Source organism: Tauraco erythrolophus, chromosome 12, assembly GCF_009769465.1.
Source record: "Tauraco erythrolophus isolate bTauEry1 chromosome 12, bTauEry1.pri, whole genome shotgun sequence".
Lineage (NCBI taxonomy): Eukaryota > Metazoa > Chordata > Aves > Musophagiformes > Musophagidae > Tauraco > Tauraco erythrolophus.
Genome location: NC_141476.1, coordinates 288,648 through 314,368, shown reverse-complemented (window position 1 = coordinate 314,368; position 25,721 = coordinate 288,648). Strand labels below are relative to the sequence as shown.

The 25,721-nt window shown below is 41.9% G+C and overlaps 1 protein-coding gene across 1 annotated transcript; it reads left to right on the top strand.

The window, feature by feature from the left end:
* Positions 1-20,671: 20,671 nt before the first annotated feature.
* TRH (thyrotropin releasing hormone) lies at positions 20,672-22,645 on the top strand. The gene is made up of 2 exons (XM_009985253.2): positions 20,672-20,882; positions 22,059-22,645. The coding sequence occupies exons 1-2, from the start codon at positions 20,687-20,689 to the stop codon at positions 22,643-22,645; spliced, it is 783 nt and encodes a 260-aa protein (XP_009983555.2). The 5' UTR covers positions 20,672-20,686.
* Positions 22,646-25,721: the final 3,076 nt, after the last annotated feature.

Genomic DNA, 25,721 nt, shown 5'->3' with positions numbered 1-25,721 from the left:
TCTAAGATCCCAAGAACATACCCAAAAGCAACGTGAATAGTTGTTTAGAGTTGTCAGTCAACAGCTTGATGTCCAAGTGCAGACCAGTGATGAGTGGCACTCCTCAAGAGTCGGTATTAGGGCTGGTGCTGTTTAACATCTTTGTCGCTGACATGGACAGGGGGATTGAGTCCACCCTCAGCAAGTTTGCTGACAACACCAAGCTGTGTGGTGTGGTCGACACACTGGAGGGAAGGGATGCCATCCAGAGGGACCTGGACAGGCTGGAGAGGCGGGCCCATGCAAACCTCATGAAGTTCCACAAGGCCAAGTGCAAGGTCCTGCACATGGGTCGGGGCAATCCCAAGCTCAAGTACAGGCTGGGTGGAGATGGACTGACAGCAGCCCTGAGGAGAAGGACTTGGGGGTGTTGGTTGACGAGAGGCTCAATATGAGCCAGAAATGGGCACCCGTGGCCCAGAAGGCCAACTGTATCCTGGGCTGCATCAAAAGCAGCGTGGGCAGCAGGTCGAGGGAGGGGATTCTGCCCCTCTGCTCTGCTCTCATGAGACCTCATTTGCAGTGCTGCATTCAGCTGTGGGGCCTTGAACATAAGAAGGACACGGAACTGTTGGAGCAGGTCCAGATGAGAGCCACAAAGATGATCCAAGGGCTGGAGTACTTCTCCTAATAAGACAGGATGAGAGAGTTGGAGTTCTTCAGCCTGGAGAAGAGAAGGCTCCGGGGAGACCTTCCAGTACCTAAAGGGGCTACAAGAAAGCTGGAGAGGGACTTTTTACAAGGGTGTCTAGTGACAGGACAAGGGGCAATGGCTTTAAACTGAAAGAGGGGAGATTTCGATTAGATCTAAGGAAGAAATTCTTCCCTCTGAGGGTGGTGAGGCACTGGAACAGGTTGCCCAGAGAAGTTGTGGATGCCCCATCCCTGGAAGTGTTCAAGGCCAGGCTGGATGAGGCTTTGAGCAACCTGGTGTAGTGGAAGATGTCCCTGCCCACGGCAGAGGGGTTGGAACTGCATGATCTTTAAGGTCCCTTCACACCCAAAACACTCTATGGTTCTGTGATTGTCAGCATAGAAGTAGTTGGGATGCAGCAGTGACTTATCACAAATAATTTCTCCCTATTGTGATCTACCCTGTTTAGGGATTTAAGCTGCTTCTTTTGTCTAGCTCTGTAAGATACAAACTGTACACAAAAGACTTTCTGCTCTCAGAAATTCTTTGAAGCCCCCTACAGTCGTAAATGGAGTGTTCTTATAAGCAGAAAGAGCAGTGCATGAAAACAATTTAGATTTTCTTCTGATAAAACAATGATTGCTAAAAAAACCAGCACTCAGGTAATTGGTGTGATGTTTTCAGATGCCTGATACAATATCTTTGAGAGTGAGTTTATCAGCTCTGAAGACGCGGTTCCCAGACTGATCTAAGGACAGAAAAAGCGAAGGCATTGCAGTTTGCAATGTAACTGTCACCTTCCAGTGCGGAGTTCTGGCGCAACAGTCGCTGGCCTTGCTTGGTCATCACATTGTGGATGAGGAAGAAAAGAGCAGGCAGAAGTCTGGCTACAACCTGCCTGCAGGAGCTGTTACCCACGCGGAACAGAGAATCAGGAAAGATATTTCCTTCTGCTAATGAACACCTAACAGCTGTCTGAGATGTGCTCCCAATATGTCCCTGCATTTTGTCTTCCCCTCCCTAGGTCAGGGGTTGAGTGCTTTGCAGGGTGCGCCCACACTGCCAGAAGTGTCTGGCTTGGGGTACAAACCATAATTCGTACACGGGGTAGTGCTCTCATTAAAGAGTACAACATTTTCTCATTTGTGTAGAAATACGTATCTAAATTAAATGCAGAGCTGCTAATGAAACAATAATATTTACTACACACTTCATTACCTCATCATAGTTAAACATAATTGAGTTGTGTTCCAATTCTACCTGGAAGCATCCTGTGAAGAACAATGTCACAGAGCAGCCCCAGAGGCCCTGGAATTCTCTCCAGCAAGCGGTAATTAAATAAACATTTGGGATCTTTGTTTTCTAAATAAGCAGATAACAGTGGCCCCTGCCCTTGATAAAATAAGCAAAGATCAACAGCACGATTTGTTGCAATCCTAGTACTACTTGCACTGAGAAGCAGATCTTATTACACCAAGATAAAGGCAGAGTAAGTATTTCAGTCTTTGTCCTGGGAATGTCCAGCCCTGTGCCAAGAAGTTCTGACCCTTCTGGATCCATCTGATCAGTATGCTGAATTAAATCAACTGAGGTTGAGCAGTCCCTACAATTTATGCAAGCAAGAATATGGTATGAATAGGAAGAAAGAGGAATGAAACTGTCTTTTTCAGTGATTATTTGCAATTAGATCTGATTATGCTTAACAGTGACCCAGTTGATGATGGTCTAAAACCAGGCTGCCACAATTCTACCCTCTCTATGCCTCCAGCTGTGTGACTATGCTCTGTCCCTTGCACCAGCAATTAGTCATAAAACTAATGAGTTCCTTGAACAAAGATAACAATCTGAGAATTATCATCAACTGCTGCTTAATTACAAGGTCACCAATTGAGTATTTCAGTTTTCTCCTCAGTCCTTGTGCTTCTCTAAAGGTAGATTGTTCACTGTGACAGATACCCTAAAGAAAAATGCTTCCCTGACAAAGAACCCTGGTGGAAGTAGAAAGCCTGTCACCTGGCCAAACAACCCAATAAAACTTCTTTCTCTACTGCTTAGTGGCTAAATTAGGCAGTCAGAGTGTTCTTATTTTCAAGCCTCATATGAGAAGTAGCGAGACTTAATTTAAAGACGTCTTGTTCAGTCAGGAACATCTAAATGGTCATTGATTGTTTTTCCTTAGTTGGATGTGTGAGTCTCTTTAAAAGCAGAAGAAACTTATTTGTGCTCTGTCCCTGTTGCTAGACAGGCTGTAGGGCTTGTATCAACATTACTGGAATGAAAAATAAGAGTTTCAAAAGTCAAGCCTAAACTCTCACAGTCCTGAGAACCAGGAGGATTGCCACTGAATAGAGATGCAGAAGTTTGGGCCAGGAACTTAGCTTAGTTAGAAGCATCTTTATGGCACTAATATTCTTATCCAGCTGGACTGAGTTGAGCTAATGAACTATACTAATTAACTACTCAACTCAAGGTACCTATCCTGCCCACAAGAGGCAGGCCATTTCCTCTGGCTGCGGAAGATTGCAACAGCGTCCCTGGTGCCGCAGCCCAGGCTGGTGAGCAACACATCTTCAAGGACCCTGGAGAAGAACCCACCCAGAAAAAAATCCTCATGTATGGACATTTCACAATAGCTGCATAGATAGCTACAGAGATCTGTTAAAACCCCATCCATTTTATAGGCAGAAATCTTAATTACGCCAAATCTTGGAAAGGATGAAACCTAGGTCCCTCTGGAAGGTGACTTCAGAAATGTCGCTCCCATAACCAGAATCTAAAAGCAAATTAAGTCCTCAAATGAATATATTATACACAAGTAATTAGGTCCTCAAAGGAGAGAACATTAAGGTAGTCATAGTGTTGCCATCCACTAGAACAGGACAGAAGTGGTGTTTCCATTCATAACAAGCATTTGTATAAAGATGGTTCCTGTGCTGCTCTGTTCCCCATTCCTTGAGACAGTAAGCACAAGAGTTAAGGTTAATGCTTTCACATAAATTTAAATTGCACATAATGGAATATTTGATACTTGAACATAATCTGAAAACAACCTGTAATTAAAAAAAAAAAATCCAATCCCATTGAGAACACCAGTCAATGTGCCTAATGAAAAACTGTAAGTTGGTCTTCTCAGGAAGATGAGAATATTACTGATCTGCTGGTTTAACCTCTAAACAGGTATAGCAGAATGTTAAAGAATCTTTTTACAGATATCAGTCTGAAAAAACAATTCAGTCATCCTTGGGAACTCTGCTGAGATTCAGGAAATACAGAAGGGCACTGAAAGCAGGAAAATGAATATTTCGCTGTGAAGAACAAACACGAGTCTATTATTATATATTTCTTGGCATGAGGGTGCATTTTCTAGAAAAGCTCATTGCAGTTTTCAAGCTATATAGACAAACTCTTATCCCATGCATGTAAATAATTCAGAGAAATATTGGCTCAAGCCTCTTTGGAGGCTCAGCACTGAAATTACATATGTCGATATCTGAAAGCACAATAAAAAATAAAATAGGAGGAGAAGAGTTGAGCTACATAGGTAGCCATGTATAAGAAACAGATTTATTTATTATAGTTAGGTAATAGAAAAATACCTTTCAGCCTGAATGGATGTGATGCTTACAGATGGTTTGGAGGTTACTGTTGCCCATCTGTTTGCCTACGTTTCCCTAAAAGCGACTGCCTTTCAGTAGAGCTGCTTTGTAGTCCTCTGTGTTGCTCTTCTCCTACATCAGCACAAAGCCAACGAGTTAATTCAGCTGTCTTCATCAGTACTGAGTCTAACAGGACAAGGCCCTGAGCAACCTGATCTAGTTGGAGATATCCCTGTTCCTTGCAGGGGGGTTGGACTAGATGACCTTTGAAGGTCCCTTCCAGCCCTAACCATTCTATGATTCTATGATTCTAACCCATCCTCCACAACCACATCCTGTGAAATTCTAATGGGCCTATCACTTGTGAAACAAGTATTAATCCTTGCTTCCATGTACGGTTACATGTTTGGAAGTATTTGAGGTTCTGAAATTATAAACCGTAAATTATTGAAAAGTGTCTTAGTATTCCCCAAACTATGCTAACTATATTTATTTTGGTAGTACTTTTAAAGTTGCATGTTGTGCTAACTGCTCAGCCATTAAATACTAAATACACATTCAGGAGTGCCAGGGCGAGCCTGTGAATGGAGTGCGACGCCACTGCTCCGCCTGGCAGGAGCCGCGTTCCAGCTCCCCATCCAGCACGGCTCCATCCCTTCGCTCGGGGACAGGAGCCGCGTAGCGCTGCTCGTGCGCTTCGGGAACGCAGCACGGCGCAGTGGCCTTTCAACAGTAATCTGAGAAACACGTCCTAAACGGTACGGCGTGGTTGAATTCACGTTTAACTGCCATTTTCATTGTTTTGCATTTTATTAATTGTTCACAGATTGATTCAAATTTAATTATTACTATTTAGATGAGCCTAATAATTAGTTTTTACTGCCTGCACGCCTGCTTAATGGTCTCGCCTGACATTTGTGACCTGCTGGCCATTCTGCATGCTCCTGTTTTGAGTGAATTAGAACCAGGCCTGTCTTATAGAGCAAATAGTTTGTGAGAATAAACTTTGCATGGTTTTGTCTTCACATTGTAGATCTCATCCCTCATGTTCCCTCATCAGCCTGCTGGTCTTACAGCCAGGAAGCTGATTATTTAATCTGATTGCTCAAAGCAAAACATTTCTTACTATGTTCATCTTTCCCTGAACAAAGAAATGCTTCTAGAGCTGCAACAGAAAAATGAAATTGGACTCTGAGTACTGTGAGCATTTAAGCAGCTTATTGTCACACGGCTGACTGCTGTTGTCACTAGTTTGACAGAGTTTGACTTCAGAGCTGGAATGCAAGAAGAGAGGAGGCAAAAGGGAAGCAGGAGGAGGTATACAGAGAAGGGCAGAGAAAGCGGGGGGGCGGGGGGAGTCACAGTTGGGAGGAGCTTTGATAGCACTTGGAAGAGCACAGCTGTATCTTGCGATGTTCAATTCGGGATCATGCATTTCATTTCTAATACAGCCCCAAAGGTAACTACTCAACTTCTCTTTTATTGCAGTTCTCAGGATCTCACGTTATCTTACTGCTCTTTCTGACACTGACTGACACCAGACCCACAGGAGCAGCTGAAACATTTGGGTCAATGTTACAACCTATGGCTTATCTTGCTTAGAGGAGATTTAAAAAAAAAACAGAACAGCTCCCTGAGAATGAAAAGCACATCTGGATGGAAAATTTTCAGCATCATCTGGATGCCGAAAATTCAGTAACACAAGGACAATATTAATTTATATCAGCTAAAGATGATATATAATGGATATAGGTCCCATTTGCTTCACCGGGCCCTGAACAGCACAGCAGCGCTGGCAAGTACAATCCTCTGAAAAGTGCCTCGTTAGCTCTGCCAGCCTGCCACAGCTGCCGCAGACCAAATCCGGGAAAGAAATGCCTCTGAACAGGGAGTTGCTGTTGTTTACCAGATAGGGAATTTACTCCAGACTGAACCAGAAACGATTAAAAGACTATTTCCTATTCATAAGCAAAACCCCAAAAAACCTCTAGACTTCTAGCCTCATGCTATTTAATCTTCATCTTATTTTTTTTAAAAAATTTAGTAAATTCATCCACTACACAACTCTGCTGAAATTATTGCCTCAACTCCAACCCCGATTCAGTCTTGAACCTCAGATCAAGGGAGTTTTGACAGGGAGAAATTTGGATCTGTTGGGCTAACAAATATTGCTGGTGCCAATTTAAAATAGAGGATTTACCAACTGCTGTAGCATCCACTGAACATGCTTAAATGAGATTTCTTTGTGAGGAAACTTATTCCAGAGTCTTCTAAGCTTCACAAAACTGGTCTTTAGCATCACTATAAAGAAACTTTCTTTTGAGACTAGACATCAACTTAATTTGATTTTTTTTACCCCATATTGCAGCAAAAATAATACGCAGTCGCTTCATGAGTCATTTGTTTATCTCAGTGCCTTTGAAGCATGGATGTGATGAAGGACATTAACATGCTTTCTGAAGCAGAAAAACATTAAATAACCAAAGACCTTTAGCAACCTCTAGCGATATCAAATAAGATGATACAGTATCACTCATTGAACTTGATCTTTTCACTTGGGTTTCCAGGAGATAGCATCTAAATTCTGCTAAAATCACAGACTTTTTCTGGATCTGTACTACTTTAAGGGCTGAAGCTGATTTACGTGCTACAGCAGGGCTCTGCTTCCACTCTGACACTCCTCTGAAAGAGGAGACAGTTGTCAGACATACCTGGCACCTAGAAGCTGCCACTGTTACATATTATTGTCGGATCTTCAAAAGACAAAAGTCCCCAGGACAATGACTACTTCAGAAAACCCAGCTACCTCATTTTTGTCTAAATGGGAAAGATAAATCTTTGAAATTTCATCACATAACTGTCAATTCATGGTCATTAATTTGTTTTTAATTTTTCATGTTGTCCATTTGCCAGGCAGCTGAGAAATCTGAACACCAGAATTTATTGGTAACAAAACTGTTGTAGTCCTGCAGACTCCTAAATTATTGTAGTAGGAAAGTCCAAACAATAATAGCACGTAATCAGGATTCTGAAGCAGAAGTCCAAATAAGACATGATTTGTTGTGTAATCAGATACTGTTTGTCACGGTTTGGCCCGACAACTGAACGCCACACAGCCTCTCGCTCATTCTCCCCCACCCCCGGGGAATGGGGAAGAGAATTAAAGGGAAAAAAGTAAGGATACTTATGGGTTGTGATAAAAACAATTTAATAATAATAATAAAAAGTAATATATATACATGGATAATAAAATATACAAACAAATGATGCCCAGCATAATTGTTCACCACCTAGTGACCAACGCCTGTTCTATGCTGGTAAACGATCCCAAAACAGGTAAGTCCCAACACCACAATTCCAGATGAGAGAGAGGCCCAAAAAGAGAACGGGAGAGAGAGCACTCTGAGAGTCTAAGAGTGAGAGCCCCCGGAAGAGCAAAAGCCCTTCTTTCTGGTCAGCCCACATCTACATACTGGGCATGACACTGCACGATATGGAATACTCCATCGGCCGATTCAGCCCTCAATCCTGTCTAAGTCCAAATCCTAAGGGCAGTTGCAGACCCCCTGTCCCGGCCATGCCCCCCAGCCCGTTGTGCTCCTGCGCACCAGCAAGAACACGGGAAGCTGAAAAGCCCTTGAGGCCTCGGTGCCAACTACCAGCATCAGTGCGCTGAAAACCCTGTTCTCATGGCGAACCCCGGACTAAAGCAACACACAGAGCTCTTCCAGCTGCTGAAAGAACCAACTGTGCCAGCTGAAACCGGGACACAGTTTTACTGTGCTGAGAACCCCAAGCTCTCTACTACTATACATCACTGACCTTGTAAGTAAGTGGTCTGCAGCCACCAGAGGCAACAGGACCCAACAGCCTGGCAAGGTAAGTGTGTGTGACAGAGTGAGCACATGGTGCCCGGCTTGACCAGCAAACTGGCTTCTTTGTACAAGCCAGCAAAAACGTGCTAATTCCGAGCGGCTTTACCAGCAGTTCCCGGCTCCTCTGTATCTACTGCTGCACGGCGTTTGGCCGGGATGGAGTCAACACGAGGACTAGGCAGTCTGCCATGTCCAAGTGGTCAGAAAGTTCCGCCGGCAAGCCTCCCGTCCCTTGATTTCATACCCTTTTACAACTCCCTATGTGAGACAAAGTTCACGTCTACTCTCTGAGGTAACAGCACAGGTTCTAGCCCCAGTAAGATGGAATTATTTTTTTTTTTAAGAAGTTTTGCTTCTGGAAGGCAAAATCCACATTGTCTGTCATAACACTGGGTGTCTAGCAGTTCAGGTGGAGAATTTCACTTTTTCTTGGGACTCCTGCATACAACTTTTTCCTAGTTTCCATCTCACACTACAGACAGGAGACAGAAATGCAAAATATAAATGCCTTTAAGCAGCTCTCTGCAAGATCGTCTCTCTTATTAAATCTACACAAGGTCTTATACCAGCCTTTACCCAGGAGCCTTAGACAATTTTTAGTTTTTACTTAGTTTTTACTATTGGAAAACCTGGCAGACCCCGAACCTGGAGTGATGTGCTCATAGGCAGAAATGACAAGGGATGTATAGAATTCTTTATTCTGCAGAATTCTCTAAACATCTCATGCTTAGCTAGATCAGAGTTACTCCTGTCCATCAGAGAGGTGACAAAGGTATACATCACTAAGGCCAGGCCAGTGTGCTGGGCTGAAGTCTCCAGATTCTTTTCACAGCACTGTGTCAAAAAGTAGCTGAACCATCACTGATAGAAGCAAACCACAGTAGGAGATATGAAATACTTAATATGAACTATGTAACACACTCATAGGTGTGGTTATCATTAACTTGGCATCAATATAGCACTGTCTTCAGTTCCCCATTACAGGCTGTGTGACCAATGCTACGTACTTCAAGTAAAGAAAACTGCTACATGCCTTCCTTCCTCCTGTGCAAGTACGTACCTGTTTTATACAGCTACTTTGCTCAGTATCTGGCCCCATATAGAATTGAAAGTGATTCTAATGAAGATGGAGATACTGTTTTTCAATAAAAGCACAAGTAGTTGTAAAAGGTCAGTAAGATTTACTCCGGTGTTGGCTTAGAGATCATTTGTGATTCAAATGACAATGGTACTATGTTTATAAAGTACAGTCAGTGATCAATGGCAGTACCTGTTTATCCAGCAATCCTTGGCATTTCCATAATTTCTCCATGCAATAAGACCTGAACTTCACTTACTCAACATGAGCAGAGGAGGATCAGAGATAATCAGATATTATTGCTGAAATCTTCCAGAAAGTATTTTAAAATTCTACCAGCTTCTTGTTCTTGATGAGCCATTTCAAATGTCAGAATGTTGGGTCACATTTTTGAGAAACACTTAAAAATGTAATGTTACAAAAGTTTTAACTCTGCATCTTCCATGATGGCCTCTGAATCAGTCATGGAAATGCAGGTCTAAAAAGGACTTCTAAGGATAATTTTTTACTTTTTCTAGTTGTTTTACTATTTTTATAGTGTCTAGATCTATATACATTTTCTAGGTGGCCATCACAGAGCAAATTTAACAAAAGGATTGCTTTTATTAATGACCTTTTACTCATCCCTTTGAAGTCATTTCATACCCTGCATTGTCCCGTAGCACAAGTTTAAAATCACTGATGCATTACAGCCATCTCTACATTCAAGGCCATGAAGACCATCACCAGCCATTCCAGGAATGCATTTTAGAATTCCATCATACCATTTAGGTGCCAACATAGAACATTTCAATCTGATAGCTGCTATAGACAGGAAAGAAAGAAATCTGGAGGAGAAAACTGTTTATTAAAAGTCATCAATAGTTTGTAGAAAGAATTCTGTGAAATTGCTCATTTAACAGGATGTTACATCGTTGTTTATGGGCCAAGTGTTCATATCACAAACAGTTCCACCAAAGCTTCACTGGAGTCCAATGAAACACAACTTTTCTATTTACCATTTTCCTGACTTAAATTTGCACGCAAGGTCCATGGGGCTTGGTGAATCCTACTTACTTCCTAAAAAAAACTAACTCAACTATTAACAACGCTCTTGACTTCTCTTGTCACCATCTGGGACTTTCAAAGCATGTCATAAGCGTCAAAAGTCACTGTATTGTATCACCATCGCTTATTTGTGGACAGGGAACACAAAACTCAGGTATTTAAAGGTCTACCTAATTTCAGATACCATCTATGACCAGTCTGACTCTGATTTTAACTACAGTTGGATTTCTGTCTTAATGCACCACTAAGAGTCACAGAGCAATTCAATGGGAGAGACAGAAATAGAATATAGCTGTCCCAATTCCCAGACTCCATTCTAACCAAATGACTATGTGGCCTCCCAGCTTGGTGCTTATAAAAATACACTAGCTGCTGTAGTTTGCATCTGCAAACCATTCTCTAACTGCTTTTAAATGTATCTTCGTTCATATTCAGGCTCAGCTGAAAAGGCCTGGGGGGAAGGGAGTGACGAGTTGAGAAGCATACAGACATTGTGCTTCACAGTCTTCTCAGCAGAAGCAGGTATCAAATGACTCAAGGAACTTTTAATCCAGTGTTACAAGTTCATTCACTCAGCTTCCCTAAGGATGCACAGTGTGCCAGCTGGGCAGATGTGAAGAGGAAGCCACGAGAAGATCACAGAAGCTGTTTCTAAAAGCCAATACCACTCCTGGTCTCAGCATATACCTCACCGGTATGTGCCTTTATTGTCCCATAAAGCATGACATCCAATATTTGGCCTACAGAAAGCTTTTAGTTATTATTTCTGTCCCCAAATGGCAGCTGAATATCCACTGATTCTCACTTCACGCTGTTTGCTTCTAAACAAACCATTAAGCACCAGTGGAGAAGTCTATTGTTATTACAATTACTATGAAAGTTATAAAGATGCAAATTACATAAAGGTCTTTGTAGTTATGCAGCTAGTAGTACCAATACGAAAATCGTCTACTTGAACAACTGGTTTCAACAGGAACCTTACTTGATCAACAGGATTGTCTTCCTCCCCCCCATAAGTCTCTCTGTTGTGCATTAATGTCCTGGTTTCAGCTGGGATAGAATTAGTTTTCTTCTTAGTAGCTAGAACAGCACTGTGTTTTGGATTTAGTATGGAATTTGATATGCAAAGAATGCTGATAGTATACTGATGTTTTTACTTGTTGCTAAGAAATCAAGGACTTTCCAGTTCCCATGCTTTGCTAACGTGCAGGTGCACAAGAAGCTGGGAGTGAATATAGCCAGAGCAACTGATCCAAGTTGGACAATGGGATATTCCATACCATGAGACGTCCTCCCCAATATATAAATGAGGGTTTTGCCAGGAAGTTCTCTCTCTCTTTCAGGATTGCCAGTTTCGAGATTTCTCTCCTCTGGGATCACTAGCCAGGTATGGGCTGGGCATGGTCAGTGGGTGGAGAACAACTGCACAGTGCATTGCTCATTTGTGTATTTTATTATTATACTTTCTTTTTTTTTTTTAATTTCAACTATTAAATTGTTCTTATGTTGACCCATGAGACTCCTTACCTTTACCCCTCTGATTCTCTCCCCCGTCCCCAAGGAGTAGGAGAGGGTGAGCGAGCAGCTGCGTGGTGTTTGATTGCCAGCCAGGTTAAAACTGAGACAACCAAGCTTCATCGACATGACTTAGAATGATGAGCAGGGGAACAGTTCTAAACTGAGCACTCTGTGAACTTCCTTCATATAACCAGGTAATTCACTCAGTCCTCCAAAGAAGGGACTTGCTGACCTATTGTGCTCAACACAATGTACGCATCTCAGCACTATATAGATCTGGTGGCTTCTGTGGTTTGCCAAGTACAACTGTAGGATTTCCCATTTGATTTCTAGCCACTAATCCATACCTTTGTTACGGTGAAGGCTTGGATTTTAAGTAACAGCTTCCAGTTTCAGTGGTGCCATTAGTGATGGGTGCAAGTGACAGAAATAAGAGCCCCCAACTATTCGCTTTGCTACATGCTTTGCAGACACCGTGGGACTAATGAAGTACCAGAAACTGTAACTGTATCACTACTATTTGTTAAGACTTTCCCATAAATGTTTCATGCTGAAATCGGAGCGCAAAAACTCCAGTTGCTTCATCCCTGCTGGTAATGCCAAGTGACCAGCTTTCTTGTAAGCCTGTCCTTCTAAGTTGGCAAGTAATCCTTGCCAAGATAAAGGACTGTTTCTTTCTCGAAGTCCTTTTGAAACACTGCAGCAAAGCTTACCAATCACACAGTGACCTAGCGCTGATTAGCTTGCTGATGATCTACAGCTACCACAACTCTTGAAATCTCATATTTATGCCCAACACAACTGACACGATTACTCCGCTCTCTCACTTGCTTTATCATTTCATACACCTACAGGTGTATGTACATAGTATGGTAGGTGTATGTATATATGCATCTGTAGTGCATATGTAGGTGTATGCATATACACCTACATTTCATTCTAACTCTCTTGGGAATGACAGTGTTCAGTTTACTTCTGTATGTACTTACATGGGATTCTGATCTTCATTGTTGCTGTGCTAGAGGACTCTGAAAACCAGTAGCCCTAAAAGATAAAATGATAATCTTACTGCCGGAAGAATAACACCTGGTAAGCAAATTTAAGCCCTCACAGAATGAGCAGACTAAATAACTTAGTAACTACTAAGAACAATAAAGCCACTAGAAAAAAGGTCAGGAACAGTCTATTTAGTAAAAGCACACACATACCGCATGTGCATACTCAGAGGCCCACAGGAAACAAGAGAGGTGAGGGGACCAATACTTGAACTAACTGTTACCTATTTCAACCGATCAGCAGATATGACCGAGTACCTGAAATTAACTTTGTTAGTAACACCAAATCCCTGTTCAAAATTCCTCTTACATCTGATTCCAGCTTGCCCTCCATTAAGAATAGCTGCTCTTGGGTGTTGTGTACAGGTAGGCACAACGGCAGCTGCCTTGCTGAAGTGGTCCTGCACTGGCCCTATCTCACTTTTCTTATGAGATCAACACAGACACCTGAAGGCAAATCACATTGCACTGCATCCTTAAAGTAAGGCTTGGGGGCACTTTACTGAATAATCATACAAACGAACAGCTCTCTTTTACGGCAACTGAAAGCAACAACAAGAAATAACAATTCTCTCATTTTAAAAGCTGCTATAGAAACGTCTGAATTTCAGGAGGAAGATGTTCTACAGTCAGCCACAGGGCCAGTTCTGGAGCTTCTCCCTGCTTTCACTCTGTCTTCTTGTTTACGCTCCCACTGTGGTCTCTGATCTCTAACCGCTCGGGCACGCATTATGTGTGTCAAGCCTTCAGGAGCCTCTGAGCCTTGTATCTTTGACATCTGAACAGGCAGGGACTGGCAGGTGGGATTTTCAAACACGCTCTGTGCTGACTGCTCCCAGTGAAGGTGACAGGAGAAGGAGCTGCAAGCTGAGGATTGGTGACTTTAAAATACAAACCAGCATTTTCACACACTTTGCTTCAAGCACTAAATCTCTTATCGACCCTTCTCTCACTCACAAATTTGCCCTTTTCACACTCAATTATGACTTCTCTATCACAATTAGGATGTGTTAGCAGCAAGCTTTAAGGAACAGCAAAGAGGAAACAAATTAGCATGTTACTCCTTTAATCGTTTATGGAGGTAGTGACCTCCTACTTTACAAACCTCCAACTGACTTTGCAAGTTACTTGACCATGTGACTCAGACTTAATTCTTAAAAGGAAGCTGGATGTCTACCATTTCTATCATACCAAATCAAATTTTCCTGCATCTCTTCTTGCTCCATCATGAGACTCACCCCAGCTTAAAAACAGTACTTTGACAAGGTGTACTGAGCTGTAAATTTGCTTTGTCCAATGACTAATTCCGTGCTGGGAATCAACATGTTCAACATTCCATGTTGGAAGTGAAGAAGAATCTCGAGTGCTGTCACTGGCAGCTGTGGAAAAACAATGGGCTGGACAGCTGCATTTTTTTGGTGCCTGGAGGCATAGGGTCTTGCTTGTTTCATTAAATGACATTATTTGGTTTGAAAGATCCTGGACTGTGCCTGAAGCAAGAGACACAGTACAATGATACTTTTTCTGAAGATGGCCACCTTCTTCCTAAATCACAGCGTTCTCTTGACTAGAAAACTATAGAAATGACCCTGCATAAATATTGTGGAGATAATTACAAAATAAAGAAACGTTACAGTGAATCCATTGAGATCTTTAATTCCAAACTGCCACCATCCCAGAAGGAACAAACTGTGAGTTAAACTGACTCTTAAGTATACAATTAAGCCTGTCAAGTTCTGATTCCATAATATGCTGTTTAGTATTGAAAAGTCTGTCAGTAAACCAGTATGCGGGATTAATGTCATAATGCTTTGGTTTTGCTTCCTCATGAAACCATAAAACAATTTAGCTGATATAAGCAACACATTATTTATTGTCCTTTTGGCAATAGTTTTAATGCTACGTGGGATACTCCTCCATCTCTCTAATGTAATAGCCTTCCCTGACCTTTATGGATTGAAACTGGTGAGGGAAGCTGTGTGTGTTCCATGTGGAATTTACTCGGTAATTCTATTAAGAGCTTCCCTGCGCAGAAATTAATGTTCTCATCTCATTCAATACTCGTCCTATTCATTATTTAAAACAGAAGAACTAATCTCTCCCTATATTAAGTTTCCTCAAAGGATTTTCTATTAGTTTCAAGGAATTCAAAAGATTCATCTTCAACACTCTGTGTTTGCAAAACTGTAATATTCTGAGGCTTACAGTTAGAGCAGAAGGTTTTGCTGTGGCTCCTCCTTTCAGAAGAACAGAAAGGGTCATTAGCTAAATCTAATCTAATTACGTTTCACCCAGGTATTTTAAATCAGATTTTTAAAAAACTGTTAGACTAAAGTATTTCTGTTTCCGGAGATTAGATTGCCACATGCTGGGGAAACATTGATCTCAGTACCTATGAAGACAAAGAATTTGTTGCTGAGATGCCCTGATGATACTGGCCCACAGAGCAGAACCTCGGTCCACTGCCACCAAGATTCTTGCATTCTCAGAGAAAAACACTTTCCTCACCCTAAACGTTTTTCCTCAAATGACTTAGTAAAACATTTGTCCTGCCAAAAGAAAATTAATTTCATAACTAAATCTCCAAACAACATCAAGGCTACATATGGAAAATTACCTCAATGTTAAACCTCAGCTTCCAGGTGCTAGTCCTTCTTACGATTTTACCAGCATAAAGACAGAAAACACCTCGTTGTTGTCTTCTCCATGTGTAAGGCCCTCAAGGCAGTAACCACGGCACCTCATGCCTCTAATTAAATAGGAATGCTAAATTGAACAGGATGATAGCTGGACATTTTGACTAGAGACTGACACGAGCTGTGGCTGGGATGGGGGTACTGGTAACCCTACTGGTAACCCTCAGTACAGAGATAATGGGACTGAAGGTATTGCCTGCCTTGCAAACCTGTTCCTGTTTGTGATTTAGAGGGCTGGGGCTGGCGGTGTAATACGAACATCCCATCTGCAAGAGCTGACTGCGGAGGTACCACAGAAACAAGTTTCTGCCAGAAAACGCTTTTTCAAAACTGAAATGCTTTGTAAATGCATTTTAGCTGGAAAAAAAAAATTTCCCTGAGTTTTGAGAGCAGCTTCCTAGCAGGGCTGCTGAGGAACCAATGCCCCAAACACAATCATCAAGACAACTGCTCAGATTTCCCAACTGCTCGAGGCTGCCCGACGGTCTGTGCAGGTAAGAAAACTTCCCATTGGGATTAAAGGATTGGCTCAAGATTTGTGGATAAACTCCACTGGAAAATAACGATCAGTACAAACCCCATCTTGTGCTCCAAGGGCAAGACAAATTTTTAACCTTGGTTCTTCGCAATATGTAGATCCAAAACATGCAATCTAATTTTTAAAATACCCTGCCAAAACAAGCCAATTCACTTCACATATTCTTGCCTTGCAGAAGTCACATAAATTCTATGTGACAGTAGTCACAATGCTCCAATATTTTTACGTACAAAGAATAGAGACTGTGATTACTGAAGAAAAAAAATGCAATGAAGTAAGATTAAGAAGTTATTCAGAATTACTGAAGCCTTCAAGTAATGATGAAAACATCTTTTTTTTTTTTTTATTTAGAAGGCATGTATGGTTCCAGCAGCTTATCAAGAAAGCATTGCAGGAAGCCAGCAACAGAATTCTTAACCACTTCACTGTTCTGCTTCAGTTTTCTAAAGACATGTTTAAAAACGCAGTTCCCATTACATCAATATCTGCTCTAACTCACAGGTCAATATATTAGGTTTTTCAACTCAGGTGTCATACCGTAAGAGATCTTCAGGAGTTACTACTCCAAGGAGATGCCAGACAGCTAGTATGAAGTACTGAGGTTCACTGTGACTGATGCAACAGCAGTTCCCACATCTATGGCATTAGTACGTGACTATGCTACAAAGAGCATAATGGAGCTTGTTCAGAGAAATAAGGAGGCACAGTTTAGTGTGCGATGGTTGGAGAGTCTTAGAAAGAAAGTAACCAAGGTTTGGGTGACACAGTCTCATGCATTCGGCCGTTACTGCATGTGCATTGCAAGACTCAGTAAGAGGCTGCTGCATGGAGCAGCTCCTGCTGTATGTAAGCTGGAGCTACAAACGCCAGGTTTCTACACTCTCTGCATTCATCCCAGAGCGGAGGCAGAATTACATGATAAGAATTATTTCCAGCTCATAATTACATATTATGGGGATTTGCACTTTGGAGACATGTGGCAAATGAAGATTTATTAAATTGCAGTCATACAAAGTTCTAAAGCGTAACTCTTAGCCATCCCATAATTTCTAGGTAGCTGAGAAATTCAGTATGTCAACTGCTGTATCACAAGTGACATCTGACTCACTCACTCAGTGCTAAGACAAAATACATTCATATGGGAGGTATTTTTAATATCAAATTCTTAGCTATTCCTTGAGTTAATTTGCTTATATGAGTTCGTATATGTGAAAGTGTTCTACCTGTTTAACCTTCTCTTTTCCCCTCTACGTTTTTCAAGAGCCATGCTTCAAAGTGTGAGAGGATTTCTTAAAATTCAGTTCAGTATGTGGATCGTTTCAAGTCAGAGACAGGCAAGTTCCAAGGCTAACCCCACTTAAAGGAGAAATTTGGCTGATTTCAGTGGACTCTAGATTGGGCATTTTGTTAGTCCCAGGCAAACCTGGGACTAAGCTACAGACAGCTACTGCTTTGTTAAACAAGCAACTCTGGTATTAATGAAAGCATTTAAAACACTTCCTAGCATTCTTTAGATTCCTGGAAAGCCTTATGTGCATTGCTTAAAACTAAAAATACAAAGGAACTCTCTTTACAGGGATCTCTGCTTTGGATAAGGCACTATTAGTTGACCAGTAGTCATTTACTGGCCCAATATAGTAAATTTCCTCTTGATCTTTGAATTGAATTGCCTTGCAGACCTTTGGTTCTGACGCCTGCTCAGGGAAACAATACTGACATGGTCTGAGATTCACAAAGACAACATCATCATAAAGCCATAGATGTGCTCTGCACATAAGGTACATGACGTCTCAAACTCCCTTAGAAATTCAAACAAGAGGGAAAATATATTCCATTTTTAATATAATTGTTACAAATGCAGTTATAATGCTGTAAGCCCCAATCTCCAAGACTCTTCTCAAATTACATCAGGGTAATTAATATCAAAAAGCACATCTGGATACAATTACTGATGCATTTTTCCTGAGATATTAAGACAAAATTCAGGAGATGACCACGCTCTCATGGAACAAAACTGAAGTAACAGATGCATTCCACTGAAGTTACCCCAAAGAAGTTAGCTTTCATTTCTTAAAGAACCAAAAACAAGATTATTCTTGTGCATTTTCTGATCCATCATATAAAGTTGAATGGAGTGGAGAAAAAAAGCTCTGTAAGATGACAGTTTTTTGTTAAATTCTGATAGGTTGATAGAGAGCAACTGACTTCACCCCTTTTTAGTTTTATGTGGTATTTCCATCATATATTCAGATACAAAATGCATTTTGCCTTAAAGAAAATTTTACAGGCCACATGAGGATCCCCATTACCTGTAAGCATAACTGATCAACTTCTAAGTGCAGTGCTTTTAAGAGTACCCCCAAAATGCCTTCTGTCTCAGGCTGTGGCACGGTACCCTAGAAAGCTGCTAAAACGCCAGCGTCCTACCAAGAAAGGTGTTCCCAAGCCATGGTGACAGGTTGCTAGTTTTTGTCACTACTTACTGCTGAAGACAAATTTTAACTCAAACACTTTGATGGCAGTGATGAGAAGGATGCACAAAGGTAGTTTTGTGCTCTTGACAATGGTAGTAAATGAGAAAGCAGAAAAACATTGACTTCACCTGGTTGAAACCTTCCATGTAGTAACAATAAAAGAATCCTGAATTGCTTCAATACTGTGAGGAATCCATACTCCAGATTTAGTCCTACATGTCATCAGGATCACTAAGATTATGAAAGAATGGCTAACTCTTTATCTGTGCTCCCTGCACGATCTGTTTTCAGTACTACCATGTGAAAGAATATCTTAAATAGACAGATGGGTTAAAGAGAGGGAGTCTTATTTCTAGTTGCAATAGTACAATGGTTTTTGAAGGACACAGCAGTAACACAACCACGTTTTAATATCTAATGCTATGCACCCCATATTCTAATGTACTGCTTATGGAAGCCTATGCCAAGAAAATACGGAATTGAGAGCCAAAAACTGTATAGTGTCATTCAGAATAAGAACCCAGGGTATACATTTGTCTAAATATAATCAATTCTATTTTGTTCATTGTTTTTCTTCCTTAGCTTAATAAATTACCTGCCTCTCTGCATTTACTCCACAGTGCTTGCTTGATAGAGAATGTACAAGCTTCATTTTGTTAAGCAGAGAAAAACCTCCTTTTCTCTATGCTGTGTTACATAAAATCCGACATAGTCTCTTTAGAGAATGGAAAAATAGCAATTTCTGGGAGTCGAGCATGGATATACAGAGGTCAGTAAACAACTATCAAAGTTTTAAAATGCATTCAAAATGCAGATCTCTGACATCAGTAAAAAAAAAAAAAAGAAAACAACACATCACCTAAATTACCTCACAGCTATTTGCATAAAGGGTCCAGAGGCAGTACAGTATAAGTAGGGAGACACAAGCCATCCACAGAGAACTTAGCAACAGTTCTGTTGGATGCTCTGTGTGTCTGTAGCAGAAAAAAGGCAACTTTGAAGCTCAGATGTGCAAACAGCTTTAACGGACTAAACAATCTCTTGGCAGATGCATCAAGCAAAAATCTGAAACTGCAAACCAGGTAATTTACCAAATCATTTCCTTTTTAACTGATTCTAACTTTCCTTCTAAAGATTGCTATAAGCCAAATAGCCTATGTGATATTCTTAGAGCTGTTATCCAAGGATTTAATCAGAAGTGATAGAAACCTGCCAATAAGAGAGGTAATAAACTCATTCCTATTTTAAAAATTTGTAGAACTTGGTAAAATTGTGCATTTCTTTCATGTTCTGAAGATATAATTAAGCTAAGTGACTGCTATACTAGTATTAAATATGTATTCCACTCTACTGAAGGAACTCTGCTTTCTGTGAAATAAACCCATGATAAGTGCATTAGGAATTCCAGTGCTAGCTAGAAGAAATAGAAAAACACTTATCTGGGCAAGAGGTAATAGAAGATATGATTATTATTACAGCTCTGAAAAAATATGAGGTGCTTCCCCTGTGCAAGAAATCTCCCCGACCAACGGAGCACAGATATCTTCTTACCCTGACCAATACACAGACACACGGCTGCTTTAAACGTTCAGAAATAGATACCAAGGAACGAGCGAGCTATTAAAGCTAGGCTTTAACCGAAGCTGGAATGAAAAGTGCTGCAAATCCCAGTATTATTTTAAAACGAATCCTTAGCAAAAGGAATCACTTGGTGGAGATTGTTAGTGTAGGTGTATGAGTGTGTGCCTCACATGGGGCAACAGTTAACACAGAATTCCAGAGAGAAATTATTTTTGCCTCTTGGCAGAAGGCAAAGCAAAATCATTGGCTTTCAGAACTATCTGTGCATCAGGAAGTTTAGGTGTTCAAAATGTTCATATTTATTCTGCCAGAAAAATGAAAAAGTGCCTGGTTTTAATTATGAAGAATATACAGATTCTTTGAAGAACATAAAATAAACTGAGAGGTTAGTCACAGAAATGAGGAAGGACTCTCTTAAGAGTTCAATCCCTACAGCAATGCCATATTTCTTTGTCAATGTCTGGAAATACTGCTATGCTTGCTAGATTTGTTTGCTCCATCCTTGTCCCCTGTTGTTCTCTCTCCCATGGAAGCTGCAGGAACCCCCATCCCACAATGCCATCTATCCAGCTGCCACTGCTACTCCTCTGCCTGACCTTGTGTGGTGTTTGCCTCAGTGGGGGGCAGCCGCTTCCAGATGGAAGTGAGAACATAGGAAGAAGTCCCCTGGATGACATCCTGCAGAGGTCTGAAAGCCTCATTCTTCAGTCTGTCCTCAAGAAAGCTGAAAAGGAAGAAAAGATGAATAAAGGTATATATAACACTGGGGACATCCATCTGGTGATGCTGGCATAGTACCTGGCTGAGCCCATCAGATCCAGTGTCTATTTCCCAGGTTCTAATCTATATATTTATTAACCTAACTAAGCAGAAGGTAAGGATAGGAGGTCTGCTGCAATACACTGACCCAGAGTTCTCCAAAGGTGCTTTCCAAGGTCTCCCTGCTCAGGCAATGCTGTACCATCACTGAGCAGCTGCTGCACAAGAAGGTAGAAGCCTGTCAGAAAACTTGCCTATCTGGCAAGTACTTCCTCAGGGAAGCTCTAAGAGGACACGTGGAGGACGCTCCCCTGTTGTGGACCCTGTACCTAATGTTAATTGGAGGTGGCAGTGCTGCCATTCACCTACTACCTCAACCCACCTACACCTCAAGAGGTGGGCTTTTCCATGGCTAGGAATGCAGAGGCTGCTCCGAGCTTACGGATGCTCTGCTCTCACTACTCACCGCAGTGGAGGCAAATCAGACTCAGGGATTGCAAGAAGCAGCACAGAGGTGCCTGTCACCAACAAGGAGCACAGAGCCCTTTCAAAGTGGAAAGTGGAGCTGGCCCCACGTGTCTATAGCTATAAAGAGCCTTCCGCCCTCTTCACATGAATCTGAGTTGGTCATGTCTATCCAGGACTTGAAATATTAAAAAGAACTTAAGAATGAGTAAGAGATTATTAATAGAGTTATGATTGATAGCTGGAAATACTGAGTTGGCTTTCAAATGTCCACATCCCTGCTTCTACTCGTGTCTAAGCCCTATCTTTTCCCTGTCTCACGCTGATTTCCAGCTCTTCCCAATACCCAGCTTCTGCAGTTGATTTCTTCCAGCTGCTCAGCAGTTTTTACTTACCTCCCTTTACCTGAATCTGACACATTTACCTGAACCAACACATTAGGTTTTGTCACTGCATGTCTTCCCATCTGGCTGCAGCCAGTTCCTAGTGTGTCAATCCACCCTTGCTAAAAATGTGCCAGAAATGTTTTGACAGATGCCATCCAGAGTGATCAAATTCAAGACTATACAGTTAACTGTGCAATTAAATGGGCATAATGAGCAACAGATTATGATCCTGCACCATAGAACTCCACAAATTCCCATTTCAACTTCTTAGTGAGGATTATGGGGGGGTCATTAACATTATTCTTTTCCTTGGACAGAATCAAATGCCCTTCTGCCAGAATGGCTATCCAAAAGAAAACACCCTGAGAAAAAGTACCTAAGTGACCTGGAGAAGAGACAGCATCCTGGAAAAAGGGATGTTGAGGAAGACACATCTTATGGCGACATTCAGAAGAGGCAGCATCCAGGAAAAAGAGAGATAGAAGACGACTTGGATAGCTATCTGGAGCTGAAAAAGCAACAGCATCCTGGCAGGAGGTCACTGTTGGATCAGTATGCTGACATCCCTAGTGCACAGCTAACCTACTTGAATCAGTTATTCAAAAGACAGCATCCAGGCAGAAGGTACCTTATGTACAAGCGTCAGCATCCCAACAAAAGAGGCTGGAATGATGAGGTAGACCTAAATGACCAGTATGGTGAGGAACGCCAGCGCCCTGGAAAAAGGCACTGGAATTCTGACAGCCCAGATGATGCAGGCCCCTGCAACTTTCAGGAGTCCTTCACCTGTAAGAAAGGCAGCTTGTTGCTTGATTCAGGAGAAAATGTTAGCAAAGACAGGGTAGAAAAAAAACGTCAGCACCCAGGAAAGAGATCAGCATGGGAGAGTGAAACAGAGCAATGAGAAAATAATTGTGTATCATTTGCATTTGGTGAAGTAAACTGCCAGATCACTAAAAAATTCTCTTCACTCCTTTTTGGCTTCCTGCTGCTGACATTCAGTGCATTAATGTTCCCATCTAAGTGAATGGCTTTGTCACACACTAAAGGATCCAGTTGAATGGGACAGGCAGTACTGAGAGCTTTCAACTCCCCCACTTCAGGAATTTAAGAGTGCTCCTTTGCTTTTGCGCCCAGACCGCAGAATAATCCCACTATGCGCGTCCAATTTTCTGTTCCCAAATGACTAAAACAGGCTCTTAAGTATTTGTTCTGATGCTACTAAAGTGGAATAATTAGATGGTTTCCTCTCAGGTCAGTGAAATCAGTAAATAGGGAGCAAAAAAGAACAACATATGCCAATTATTTCAAATTGAAATTGAATGGTTTTCAATTCTAAATGACACATTAATGAGACCTGAACCCTTGTACACTACAATCTGTCCAGACAGTAAGCACTAAAGAGGGATAGGAACTGTTCCAGTTGGAGCAGATTAGATGACTGACTTCACAGTTTGACTTGGAACTAGCATGGAAAAACCTTTTTCACCTAAGAGGCTGCACAGTGTAAAGGGTTAATGCATCTCAGAGCATCTCAACGGCAAGTTGGGAACCTGACTGCTTATGCCCCATACCAGAAGTCCCACCCTGGTGTGTCCACATTTCAGTCATGCCACCCGAAATCATGCCTTCTCCTCAGACATTTAAAAATGAAACAAGCAGACATCCTTTTCTCCCAGTAAGGATTTCTGATTTCTCCCCTCTCAAAGGAATGCTTTTACTTCCATGGTCAGGCTCCCAAAAGTGTTTATTTGATGTCAATGATTCAATAAACATCAATAGTCAACTCTGGGTGTCCTTATTGGTTGTGCAAACATACTGTAATAGAGTGAAAAACCAACATAGGCTACATAAAAATAAATAAATTAACATCAAATGGTATTTTTCTAGGCAGAGTTTTCTCGCATGCTGGTGGTCAGCACGTGTTTGTACACACAGCTGTTTTGCTACCGAAGCGGAAGGATGATTTGCATATAGACAGATTCCCTTTGGAAATCTTCTACCTGTATGACACACAAAATCATGCAACCTTGCACCCAGTCCACAGGGAAACGTACTACAGGTCCGATTTCCTGCTCACAGGTCTAACCGACAGACTTACAGATTTGCGCAATTAATGCACAGCTGTGGAGTGCATTGAGTTATTCGTATCAGTTCTTATACATTCAAAGAGGTGAGAGCATGTCAATATTTTGCTGGAATGTTATTTTTCTATAAACAAATGAGTATGTTTTCCACTGACACGAATCCTTCTCAGTATCACAAGACACATTAAGTGCCTTGAATGTTCCTTTTAAATACGGCTGAGGCTACTCAGTGCCTCCAGCACTTCCTCAGTTACTAAGTTAGTGTTGCCATATGGTTTGGATACCTGAAGAAGCACAATTATTCATCTCAGTGAGTCCCACTGAAGTTAGATGCTCCCAGGCTGATGGACACTTAACGTGGTCTATCGAACAATTTTTACCTTTGGAGATAATATGCTGTCTAATGTATGTGACAACTGGCAGATCTCTTCTATTGACAGAGGTTTTCTAATTAACAAGGAAAACAAGCGTGCTGAAGAAATCCTCAGAGGAGGTAGCTGGGAGCATTCACACACTTCAACTTCCTTCAGCACACTTTCTGTATATGATGCCTTTTTAAATATTCAATTTGCATTTTATAAAGGAAAAAAAAGATTTCTCTAAAGAAAGCCATTTTATATAGCATTTCTGGCAATGAATGAATGCTCTTAAACCTCAGGGAACACTACTACACAGGACCATCACCACTTGCTATAAAATGTCCGAAACAAATGAAAAACAGGAAAGAAAAAATTACCAAGTGGGTAAACCCGGGCAACAGCAAAAAGGCATCACAGTTCCTGCAAGAAAGGATGCTGCTGTGGCTGCTACAAGAAAGCCAAGGTGGGGAAGGGAGAGAAGCATGAAAGTTCAAGGTCAAAGTTTTTAATGTGCAGCTACAAACAGCTGGTTCAAGCTGTTAGGATACTACTGCCTATAAAATCTACCATTCTGAGTAAATCTCAGATGCACTTTATTATTTAAACTAGACTTGAAGGGGGAGAGGGATAATATCAGGCTTGATTAAGACAAGCTGAGAGCACCTGAAGAGCAGCAGAAAGGAATTCCAGCCACTCCAGCCAGTAGGTCGGCTTCATTGGGGCCCAACTGAAATGCCTCTACGCAAACGCACGCAGCACAGGGATAAGCAAGAGGAGCTGGAGGTGTGAGCACGCCTGCAGGGTTCCGATCTTATTGGCATCACGGAGATGTGGTGGGATGAATCCTATGACTGGAGTGTTGGAATGGAAGGCTCCTTAGGAAGGACAGGCAGGGGAGAAGAGGAGGTGATCAACAGCTTGATGTCCAAGTGGAGACCAGTGACGGGTTCCTCGGGTCAATGTTGGGGCCAGCACCATTCAACATCTTTGTCAGTGACATGGACAGGGGGATTGAGTGCACCCTCAGCAAGTTTGCCAACACCACCAAGCTGTGCAGAGTGGTCAACACACTGGTGGGAAAGGATGCCATCCAGAGGGACCTGGACAGGCTGGAGAGGTCTGCGAGAACCTCATGAAGTTCCACAAGGCCAAGTGCAAGGTCCTGCACATGGGTTGGGGCAATCCCAAGCACAAGTACAGGCTGGGTGGAGATGGACTGACAGCAGCCCTGAGGAGAGGACTTGGGGGTGTTGGTTGATGAGAAGCTCAACACGAGGCAGAAATGGGCACACGCAGCCCAGAAAGCCAACCGTATCCTGGGCTGCATCAAAAGCAGCGTGGGCAGCAGGTCGAGGGAGGGGATTCTGCCCCTCTGCTCTGCTCTCATGAGACCTCATTTGCAGTGCTGTGTTCAGCTCTGGGGTCCCCAACATAAGAAGGACATGGAGCTGTTGGATCAGGCCCAGAGGAGAGCCACAAGATGATCCAAGGGCTGGAGTACTTCTCCTATTAAGACAGGCTGAGAGAGTTGGTG